This window comes from Leucoraja erinacea, chromosome 5, assembly GCF_028641065.1.
Source record: "Leucoraja erinacea ecotype New England chromosome 5, Leri_hhj_1, whole genome shotgun sequence".
Classification (NCBI taxonomy): domain Eukaryota; kingdom Metazoa; phylum Chordata; class Chondrichthyes; order Rajiformes; family Rajidae; genus Leucoraja; species Leucoraja erinaceus.
In genome coordinates, this window is record NC_073381.1 from 79,324,931 (window position 1) to 79,337,257 (window position 12,327).

The 12,327-nt window shown below is 48.0% G+C and overlaps 1 protein-coding gene across 5 annotated transcripts in view; it reads left to right on the top strand.

Annotated features, from left to right (window-relative positions):
• ube3d (ubiquitin protein ligase E3D) overlaps positions 1-12,327 on the top strand; it is a 114,720-nt gene that overhangs the window by 26,737 nt on the left and 75,656 nt on the right. For all 5 annotated transcript variants that reach the window (XM_055636062.1, XM_055636063.1, XM_055636066.1 and 2 more), the window contains exon 8: positions 3,310-3,482. In XM_055636062.1, the coding sequence (XP_055492037.1) occupies positions 3,310-3,482 (173 nt within the window). The remainder of the gene's footprint in view (positions 1-3,309; positions 3,483-12,327) is intronic.

Here is a 12,327-nt window from a genome sequence, read left to right on the forward strand (position 1 = left end):
CAATTCTGCCACTGCGCCACCATGCCGCCTAGGATGCTGCCTGCTCTGCTGAGTTACTCCAGCACTTTGTGTCTTTTTTTCTGCTGTATCTTGGGCTCTCCAGCATATTGTAAAAGCTTGATGGAAATTCATTGTTTGGGGGTTCTGCAGTATTGTGGAGACACGCCACATCCTTGAATCGGTGCCTGAAGAAGGATCTCGACCCGAAACGCTGTCAGTCCATTTCCCTCTACAGATGCTGCCTGACCCTATAAATTCCTCCAGCACGTTGCTTTTTGCTGAAGTGTTGCGCTTGTTGCGCCATTGTGAATGATGAAGTCCAAAAAAACACCATTAAGAACCAGTTAATGGCGTGTGTTTGAACACTCGGCTGTAAAAAAAAATCTGTGATTGAAATTTCTTTGGATAGCATTTTATTTGCCCTTAATAATGAAAAATCCTTTGTTTAAAATCTGACATTTAAAAATCAAACAATCATTAAGGGAACATTGCCAATTAAGCGTGATGTGAGTCATAACATTTATGAAGTGTAACTAAGTTGTTGCTCTATAAAAGCTGCCAATAGACATGTATGTTTGCAAATCTTCTCAAGAGCACTTCAGTCTTAGATCACTGGTTGGTTTGAAAGCCAATCAATCCCGAACGTCGGATCTTTGATTTATTCTCATGTAAAATTGCATTTTATTTTTCTATCGTGATAAAGAGGTAACGGGTTCAGCAGTTGCTGTCAGATTAGCCGAGTTGAGTACCTGCGGTGAATTTTTTTGTAAATAGTACATAGTGCACCTGCAGTGGGGGAGGTGTGGATGAAATGTGAATCCATAGGCTTACTTTGTTATGGCGTGCACTCATCCAGATGGTCAGAGAGTATTCATGTCCTCTCTCAACCTCCTCTTCTCCAACCTCCCTACCTGATCTCCCGGTTGCTAAATGATTTAACACCTCCTCCCATTCCCACACCGACCTTTCTGTCCTGGGCCTCCTCCATTGTCAGAGTGAGGCCCAGTGTAAATTAGAGGAACAGCACCTCATATTCCGTTTGGGCAGTGTACACCCCAGCGGGATGAATGTTGACTTCCCTAACTTCAAGTAACCCTTGCTTTCCCTCTCTCTCCATCCCTCCCCTTTCCAGTTCTCTGACTACATTTTATCTCTGTTAGCTTTGTTGTTACCTTCTCCCAGCCAACAATGATCTATTCTACATTTTCCTTGACCTCTGTTCCTTTTGTCCCTCACGCCTCACACTTCCTTATCTATGTATCTCCCTCTCTCCTGACTTCAGTCTGAAGTCGACCCGAAATGTCACCCATTCTTTCTATTCCAGAGATGCTGCCTGTTCCGCTGAGTTACCCCAGCATTTTGTGTCTATCTTCGGTGTAAACTGCATCTGCAGTTCTTCCCTACAGCTTCTCCATGCTCTCCTAATAACTGGCACGCTCTATCACAAGCGATGCCAAGGGTAGACACTTTGGTTTTCTAATGTTGGAGATGATCATAGCATGGCACTTTTGTGATATGATTGCTACATGTCATTTACCAGGTCTTGTTGTGTGAAGACAAGTACTGCCTCATTTGCTAAGGAATTGTGAATGGAATTAAATATTGTCCAAGAATCAATAAATATCCCAACTGTTATGGAGGGAAGGTCAGTAATGAAGCAACTGAAGGAAGATGTGCTTGGGACATGTCTTGAGGAACTCCTGCAGTGACGTACTGATTAACCTCCAGTAACCACTGTTATCTCCTTTTGTGTATGAACATGGGCATCATAGCAATCAATGCTACCTTAATATCAGGGTGTCAGGGGTTATGGAGAGAAGGCAGGAGAATGTTAGGGGAGATAGATCAGCCATGATTGAAAGGTGGAATAGACTTGATGGGTCGAATGGCCTAATTCTGCTCCTATCCCTTATGAACTTATCAAGGACACTTACTTTCACCTTTTGGAATTGGGCACTTTGTTCCATCAATGTCAAGTGTATTGCAATCAATCTGAAGAAGGTCCCAACCTGAAACGCAGCTGATCCCTCCACTGATGGTATCTGACTGGTCAGAGGCATGAAATCCCGTATGTGGTTCATTGGGCAAGTGATGTCCGTGGTCGTTGGCCAGTTATGTTCTTGGGGATGAGAAGATTAGATTGAGCTTTCGGGAGGCTGAGGTTCTGCTGGAGAGCTGGGTTAATGGGGGAAAACAGTTGGTTGGACTGAGGATCAAATGTTTTTCAGACTGGCAGGTGGTTGGGACAGACAACATTTTAGAAGAAGACCTATTGTGAAGACAATTGGCTCATTGGCAGCTGCCCAGCACATACTGGTCCTATATAGTTTAGAATAGTTACGTTTATTTTATTGACACGTGTACCTAGCTCAGTGAAAAGCTTTTGTTACGTGATAACCGGTCAGCGAGAAGACAATACATTATTACAATCGAGCCATCCACAGTGTACAGATAGATACGATAAAGAGAATGATGTGAATAATGTTCAGTGCAAGATAAAGTGCAGTAATGTCCAATCAAAGATAGTCCGAGGCTCTCCAATGAGGTAGATAGTAGCTCAGGACTGCTCTCTAGTTGTTGGTAGGATGGTTTGGTTGCCTGATAACAGCTGGGAAGTGCAGTAGCATAGTTAAAGTAAGAAATGCTGCTTATGGAGTGGAGATTTAAAAGAGTGGAGTGATTGTCATCCATTTCTATGACCAGCACACAAAGAGTGGCCGGGCTTGGGAGCCATACAACCCTGGCAAACTCAAACCTCCAAGGTCTGATTCACTGAGTGAGATTGCACCTCAGTAGCACAGTATAATTTTCCACAAGTGATGCCCGTTTTTAGGGCCAATAGTATCCATGAATCATACATTGGGAAGATCTGGAATAAATTTCTGGATCCCCACATGTGGCATTTAATTTAGTTTAGTTTGGAGATACAGCATGGAAACAGGCTCTTTAGCCCACCGGGTCCACGCTGACTAGCAATCACCCGTACACTACTTCTATCCTACAAACATGCACGTCTTTGGAATGTGGAAGGAAACCAGAGCACCAGAGAAAGCCCACACGGTCACAGGATGAACGTACAAACTCCATACAGACAGCACCTATAGTCAGGATCGAACCCGGGTCCGCTGTAAGGCAGCAACTCTACTGCTGCACCACTGTGGCATTTGGCAAGTGGGTTTTCATAGTTTAGTCAACCATGAAACACATTGCTGCAAAAGTTGTAGGAATCTCGAGCCTTTGGCTTATATTTACTTTCAAGTGTGCTCCACATTCACATGTTATGGATATGATTTTCTTCCTTGTTTGCAGCTCTGGCTTTTAAATTCGGACACCCTGTTGGTGAGATCACACAACGATCCCTGTAGTGATTTTACTGCCATCGTCAATGACACTGTGAAGAATAAGTCTTCAATCCAGCACTGCGAAGCAGTCAATGCTGTCAAAATCCTGTATCATCCCTGCTTAAAAGGAAGAAACAAAATGTAAGTGGATGTCTCGGCTTTCAGTATCTCTGCGGGGTTTTATAGAGCTTGTGGAAACATGAATGTTGAGAATGGTTTGTGACTCTTGTGAAGTGTGATGTTAATGTAGTCAAGTCTGTTATGTAAAATCCACAGCAACAATTTTTTGGGTGCGGTGTTGCTTAGGCTCGGCTAACTAGACAGAAATCGCTATCAAAACATGGGGGGGGGACACAATTTCTTGGCGGCCATGGGCCCTGAGGACGGTGACATCGGAAGCTGACCTGGTTGGTGACCAACTCCGAACTCCAGCAACAGCAGCTTTGTCCGCCCCGAATCGTGGGGCTTGAATCGGCCCGTTCACGGGATCTTTCATTAGCTTGATAAAAATGTAAAATTGTCCAAGTTGGCGATATGCAGAGTACTGCCCTGACGACTACAGAATTCAGAAGGTTCAGAAGGTTCAGAAGGTCTGATAAAGTCAAAACATGGAGGGGATTGTCTCCCACCTCTCAAAACATGGGGGGGGGGACGTATCCCCCACGTCCCCCCGTCCCCCCCAGGATTTCTACCCATGGCTAGACTTGTCCACTTTGTCTGGTCTGAGCTATAGGGAGAAGTTGAGCAGGCTGGGACCGAGTCGATGTACAGAATCTCCTGCCCAGTCTCTTGCCCAGAGTAGGAGTATTGAGGACCAGAGGACATAGGTTTAAGGTGAAGTGGGAAAGATTTAAGTAGGAATCTGAGGGGTTACTTTTTCACACAAAGGCTGGTGGGTGTATGGAACGAGCTACCGGAGGAAGTAGTTGAGTCAGGTGATATCGCAACGTTTAATAAGCAATTAGACAAGTACATGGATATGATAGGTTTAGAGGGAAATGGGGCAAACACAGGCAAGTGGGACTAGTGTAGATGGGACATGTTGGTCAGTTTGGGCAAGTTGAGCTGAAGGGCCTGTTTCCTCGCTGTATGACAATGAGTTCAATCTGCTGTTGGAAAAGAGCATGATGTGGTGAGAATAGCCATGGACTTCAAGCTGTTAACAGAATTACCGTAGGGCTTTCTTAAAAAAACATTCTTGGTTTTGAGCAAGTATGCAGTGATGATGTTTATTGTCCATCCTTCATTAAGTTAAGAGGCTGATGATGATGGTGAGTTGACTATTATCTTCCAGCTCCCCACTGTTGCCCAGTTGGCTGTGGCTGCCTGTGTCTGGCTCAATTCCTACCCAGGCATACATAATCAGGGACTCGCGTGAAACTCTTCCCGCTTCTGCAGCATTGACTCTGGTGCATCCCACAAAGTATTCTGACATTCAGATTAGGAGCAAGAGTGGGCCACTTTGCCCCTTCAGCCTGTCCTGTCTTCCAGTAAGATCATGGCTGATCCGATTAACACCTTCATGTCAATCAATGGTGACCTTTCATCTCCTTGCTTTTCGAGACCATGCTCACCTTTGTCTTAAAGACATCCAAATACACTGCTTTCACTGGTCTTTGAGGGAAACGGTTCCAAATGCTTAATGACCCTTGGAGAATAATATCATTAATGACATTCATCTCTCTTAAATGGATTGCCTTATTTTCTAAACAGTGACCCCCCTAACTCTAGATTCTCCCAGAAGAGCCAACAATGTCTCTATGTCCTTGACGAGATCCTTCAATTAGTTTTAGTTTATACACAGCATGGAAACAGGCCCTTTGGCCCATCGAGTCCACACCGACCATCGATTGCCCGTTCACGCAAGCTATGTTTTCCCAGCTTTCTCATCCATTCCATACACACCAGGGATAATTTACAGAGGCCAATTAACCTACAACCCAGTGCGTCTTTAGGGATGTAGGCAGGTGTTTTCCCGATTTCGGACGGAATGTCTCTCCACCCGCACGGGGGGAGAGAGAGCCGCCTGAGCCGCTGGAGCGGCTCTCGGAGCAGGTGCCTGCGAGACGCGCTGCTTGAGGGGCGCTCTCGCTTCCACAAGGCACAAAAGCTCTAGAAGAACCTGTCCCCCGCTCGACTCCAACGGAGGAGCGTTCAATTGCAGGGGGGGGGGCAGCAACAGGCAGTAGGAACAATTACCGGGCGCTCCGCTATCCCCATCACCGCGCCGAGCCCAGTCCCGCTAGTGCCTGAGCTGCGGGCTGGATGTTTAGCCATCCGAAGAGTCATCCGGCCGGTGGCTTCCGACTTGTCGGAGGGGACGTCTCTCCATCCGCATGGGAGAGAGACAGCCGCCTGAGCCGCTGGAGAGGCTCCTGGAGCAGGAGCTCCTGCGAGACACGCTACGTGAGGGGCAGTCTCGCTGGAGGGTTCAGGCATACCCTCCACAGTGCCTAGGCACTGCCCATCGCTTCCTCCTTAGTGTGGTTAGCTTTGGGGTGACCAGGGCTGGGCTGGTCATGAAGAGGGGGTCGCTGGCTGTAGGATTCGGGAGTATGCCAGGGGTGCAGGAACAGGAATAGCTGCTGGGTGTGTGTGGACCGCTACGTGGCTACCCCACGTGCAGGAAGGCCATTAGAGCCTAAACTGGCGGCCAGCGTTGACCACCTCTCCGACAGGCACCTACAGGAGCAGGTGGTTAATGAGGCTTTAAAATGTACAACTCCAATAAATTATAGTCCTTCAAAGTACCGGCAGTCAACAGCCAAATCTGGGGGCACGTCGGGACAAATACTCGGACCAGGAGCTGATACTACAGCGGATCCTCAGGCTCCTGACGTCAGCCATCACACCATTTGCTCGTTTTCTGTGGACAATACGGAGATGACCACTAAGTAACAAATCACGCTCGCACTGTTGTGCAACACGCAGAGCGAGATAAATTACCTCCGTATATAAATCATAAGACCTGCCCTAAATCCCGAATTTGGGTTGTGCTAAACCCCAGCCACTGAATCAGACTCACTGCTCTTTGGCAAAAAACCTCATGGGAATAAAAACGTTCGGCCTCATGAGGGCAGGCCCCAGGACGAGCAAACCCCAAAAATACAATACCCAAGCGGCAGCACCCCATCGCGTCCACCAGTCGATGTCTACCATATGGGACTGGTGAAAGCTCGGGGACCGCATTTTGTTTATGCCCTTTTAGACCACGGCCCAGAGCAGGACCCCATGGAAAATGTGCCACCCCCCAACATCACCGCCACGCCAGACAACGCGCCAGACTCGCTGGTCTGGGAAGAGACAGAAGAAATGCCCATATCCATGGAGGTAGGTGGGTCTGGTGCCTACAAGAATATGTAAAATAAGGAATCTAATTTCAAAGGATACTTTATGGCAAGCATTGGCCTCAAATATGCTTACTATTCAGTACCCATTCAAAAGGATCTACGCAGATACCTAAAATTTACCTGGATGGGGCAACTATGACAGTTATAGCATTACCCCATGGGGTAACGTCAGCTCAAGGTTATTCATCAAGACACTAAAACCAGCCCTGGCAAAACTAATAAGAAGACCATGGCATTGGCTATGTCAGCTGTTTTTCAGCTACAAAACAGTTTTCAAAACCCTGGGGTTTGTGTTACATCCAGATAAATCAAAGTTGAAGCCATCCACTATCATGGACTACTTAGACTTCACAATTAATTCAGTCCATATGACTGTAACTTTGCCAAAAGACAAAACGGTTGAATTGGCACAATTATGCCACAATTTAATGGTCAACAAGCAACCAACTATTCGACAAGTACAAGAGTAATTGGGAAAATGGTAGCTGCATTCCTGGCTACACAATTCGGACCATTGCATTATAAAATCTACAAAGAGCAAAGGTACAGGCATTAAAATATCATGCAGGTCATTATGATCGGGCCATGAAATTACCCACTGAAACTATATCAAAACAGTTGGCATAGTTTCAGCCCTATCATTATCTAACAGGTGGTAGATGGGGTAACCTAAAGTCATCATTACTACTTACACGGGGCATTAATTATTTATCGATGTTGGGTGCCTTTTATGGATTAAAAGCATATACATCAAATATGTATCACTGCATGTACGGTTACAAATGGATAATACTACGGTGGTGACCTACATTAACCATATGGGAGGCATAAAATCGTTATCATGCGACAAATTGGTCAACACAATTTGGCAATGGTGTGTCGAAAAGACATATTTGGCTGTCAGCAACTTACCTACCAGGTAAGCTAAATACAGTGGCAGACACCAGGTCACGCAAATTCAATGACAACATCGAATGCATGTAAAACCCAAAGTATTTGCAAAAATTATCAAGCTATATGGCACGCCAGACATCGTTTTATTTGCATCAAGGCTAAATCACCAGATACCTATACATGTCGCTTGGGAACCAGACCCAGAGGCAGCAGCGGTAGTAGATGCCTTCACGCTGGATTGGGGAAATTCCTTCTATGTTTTCCCTCCCTTCTGCCTCATCAGTCAGGTACTACGAAAAATACAGATGGACTCTGCATCAGGGTTTGATAGTACCCTGAGGTTATCCATTTTGGTGGCAAAAACGGGAAAGCAGACTGTTATCTAAATGGTGGCCAATTGGGAAAGGGGGAGATGCAGCGAGACCTGGGTGTCATGGTACACCAGTCATTGAAGGTAGGCATGCAGGTGCAGCAGGCAGTAAAGAAAGCGAATGGCATGTTAGCTTTCATTGCAAAAGGATTTGAGTATAGGAGCAGGGAGGTTCTACTGCAGTTGTACAGGGTCTTGGTGAGACCACACCTGGAGTATTGCGTACAGTTTTGGTCTCCAAATCTGAGGAAGGACATTATTGCCATAGAGGGAGTGCAGAGACGGTTCACCAGACTGATTCCTGGGATGTCAGGACTGTCTTATGAAGAAAGACTGGATAGACTTGGTTTATACTCTCTAGAATTTAGGAGATTGAGAGGGGATCTTATAGAAACTTACAAAATTCTTAAGGGGTTGGACAGGCTAGATGCAGGAAGATTGTTCCCGATGTTAGGGAAGTCCAGGACAAGGGGTCACAGCTTAAGGATAAGGGGGAAATCCTTTAAAACCGAGATGAGAAGAAACTTTTTTTCACACAGAGAGTGGTGAATCTCTGGAACTCTCTGCCACAGATGTAGTTGAGGCCAGTTCATTGGCTATATTTAAGAGGGAGTTAGATGTGGCCCTTGTGGCTAAGGGGATCAGGGGGTATGGAGAGAGGCAGGTACGGGATACTGAGTTGGATGATCAGCCATGATCATATTGAATGGCGGTGCAGGCTCGAAGGGCCGAATGGCCTACTCCTGCACCTAATTTCTATGTTTCTATATTTCTACCCGGCTGACCTACACAGCCATGGTTCCCAGTACTGCATGACATGTTTGTTGAAACACCGATGGTATTCCCCAATGACCCAGAGTTGATAACTCACCCGGTATCAGGCATAAGCCACCCATGCCATGAGAAAATCAAACTCATGGGTTGCAGGTTTTTAAACAGACCTTATCAGGAACTGGGATTGTCAGAACAAACCATCAACACCATGTCAGCATCCCTTTCGAACATCCACTAAGAAGCAATACTTAACCAGCATCAAGAAATGGGAGAAGTACTGCCAGGAAACAGGGACCACGTACACAACAGCAACAATCACCAACGCACTGGAGTCCCTGGCCTACCTACACCACAAAGAGCAATCAGCTACAGTGCCGTCAACACAGCAAGGAGTGCCCTGTCTGCTTATTTGAAACCAGCACCAGGACAACAGCCGATGGGATCCCATCCATTGGTGGGCAAATTAATGAAGGGCATCTATAACATCAAACCCCTAGACCAAGGTATACCCATTTATGGGATGTCAGTGTGGTCCTGACGTACCTCAGGGGATGGCCACCAGCCAGATCCCTCAGCCTCGAACAAACTACCCTGAAAACGCTCATGTTGATGGCACTTGTATCCACTCAGAGGGTCCAGTCACTACATCGATTGCGACTGGACAATATGGTGACCACCCCAGACCAGATCTCATTCATCATCCAGGGTCTGGTAGAACAGAGCAGGCCAGGTATAGCCAATCCAGTTGTGGTGTTCCGGGCTTACCCGCCAGAGCTGCGGTTGTGTGTCATGACCTATCTACTATATTATATAGACACAACCTATAACATCAGAGGGAGTGAAAAAGCCTTATGGGTCAGCCACAAAAAACCTCATGGCCGGGTAACGAGCCAAACCATTGCAAAATGGCTCAAGCAGGTACTAAAGGCTGCCGGAATAGACACTAACTTTTTTCAAATCTCATTCCACCAGGGCAGCGTCTACATCAACGGCCGAAAGAATGGACGTACCGGTTGACCATATTCTGACGACAGCAGAATGGTCGAGGGAAACGACATTCAGAAATTTTTACAATAAGCCGTTGACGAAACCTGACTTGTTTGCAGAAAAATTTTACAAACTGCAAATATTTAATTTAAGCCCGGGGGAGCAATTTAATTTGTTATTGTTACTAAATATCATTTTTGTTTCTCGAAAAACAGATTAATTGGTTGGTTACGATAACACACTTCCTCCCTCAAGAACTTCGGCAGTAAGTGAAATAAAACTGTTACACGGTTTGAAATCACAGAGCTTTGAAGTCTTCACGTAGTCACTCATGTGACTCCGAAGTAAAATAGTAAGATTAAACGAGAACTTACCAGTTTGAAGTTTGATCTGTATTTTATGAGGAGTTACGATGAGGGATTACGTGCCCTCCGCTCCCACCCTCATAATATAGGTCAAACTGATAACTGATGTCTCCTTTTCTTTACTATGTTTACTTCAATAACTGTGTCTATCTGTGATTCCACACCGCTGCTTGGAAGTATGCCGCGCATGCGCGCTGAGCGGGTTCTTCACGTAATCCCTCATCATAACTCCTCATAAAATACGGATCAAACTTCAAACTGGTAAGTTCTCGTTTAATCTTTCTATTTTGGATGATCAGCCATGATCATATTTAATAGCGGTGCTGGCTTGAAGGGCTGTGGGTTTATGGTGAGGTAAAGATTTATCGTTTCTTGAGGGTGTGGCGGCTCCCAAGGGTCGTGCCATCATACCTGTCGAACCCCTCGGCACGGAGTGGTTCATTCCGGAGGTGGCCCTTAGCCAGAGGGTTTAAAGGCAGGGGTTGGTTTGGTCTTTCGCCCTACACAACCGGGAGGAACATAATTAAGGTGCCCTCTCAAAACACCGTACTTTTTCGTGCTTCCTTCTGATCCCACACGCACTACATTGGTGACCCCCGACGCTCCATTGGCTGTCATGATGATAAAGAGAAGCCCTACCTCCACACAGGCCGACCGGCCCTGTCTCTGACGCGGTCTTTGTGAAATACCCAACTTCGGGACCACCCGTCCGCTCATCACGATCCTTTGAAGGGCTCTGCTTTAGGGGAGGGCTTTTCGATGTTGCGAAACCGACGGCCATACACAAGCCAAGGTCTCCATTGTGCGGAATTCCCGCCGTGCCAGACGCAGCTACTACCACCAGCGCTGGGGTGCTGCAGCACGACAATGCTGCCAGCCGTGCACGATCCCGGGAAACGCCTGGGCCGGCTGCCAATAGTCCCCACTGCGGCCGGCCAAATTCACCGCCTCTTCACCTGGGATTGGCGCTTCGGGACCTGCTTCCTCGTTGATACTGGAGCGGAGCTCAGCGTCCTGCCCCCTTCGCTGACCGACATTCGTTTCGGTAAGCGGGGGCCCGTCCTCACAGCGGGGAACGGCAGCCCCATCCGCACATATGGAGTGCGCATGGTTCCGATCGTATTCGGCTCCTGCCATTTCTCGTGGCGGTTCACTATTGATGACGTCTCCCAGCCATTGCTCGGGGCCGATTTCCTCCGGGCGCATTCCCTCATGGTGGACGTCAGGCGTCAGTGCTTGGTCAACGCCGCTACGATGGAGCCGATCACGTTGCGTTTGTATCAACCGGTGGGATGGCCCCTGTCGTCTGTGGACTCCCGCTTCGCATGGATCTTGGCCGCGTTCCAAGACATTCTGACCCCGCAGTTTCGATCTTCCACCCCCAGCCACGGAGTGGTACATTTTATCCAGACTACCGGCCCACCACTTCATGCACGAGCACGCTGACTGCCGCCTGATAAACTGCGTCTGGCACGGCGGGAATTCCGCACAATGGAGACCTTGGGGATCGTCAGCCCTTCGAGCAGCCCTTGGGCGTCCCCACTCCACATGGTCCCTAAGGCAAGCGGGGGCTGGCAACCTTGCGGGGATAACCAGCGGCTGAAAGCTGCAACAACAGCGGATCGATACCCCGTACCCCACATCCAGGACTTCGCCGCCCATTTGGCTGGGGCCACAATATTTTCAAAAGTGGATCTGGTGCGGGGTTATAATCAGATCCCGGTTCACCCGGATGACGTACCCAAGACGGCGATCATCACGCCATTCAGACTTTATGAGTTCACGCGGATGCCGTTTGGCCTCAAGAACGCTGCGCAGGCCTTTCAACGCCTAATGGACGGGGTTTGTCGCGACCTCGATTTCGTGTTTGTGTATCTGGACGACATCCTGGTGGCCAGCCGCTCACAGCAGGAGCACTGCGCCCACCTTCGGCAGCTCTGTCAGCGGCACAGCGAGCATGGTTTGGCCATCAACCTCGACAAGTGTCGTTTTGGGGTGACCGAGATTGACTTCCTCGGCCACCGCGTGACTGCGCAAGGTTCCCCTGCCTGACAAGGTCGACGCCAACCGTCGGTTTCCCCGCCTACGCACGGTGCGTGGCCTGCAGGAGTTTGTCGGCATGGTGGCGTTTTACCATCGTTTCGTGCCATCCGCGGCCCACATCATGCGGCCCCTGTATCAACTCCTGGTGGGTGGGCAGCATAAGAACGTTGAATGGACCCACGAGGCAGTGGCAGCTTTTGACG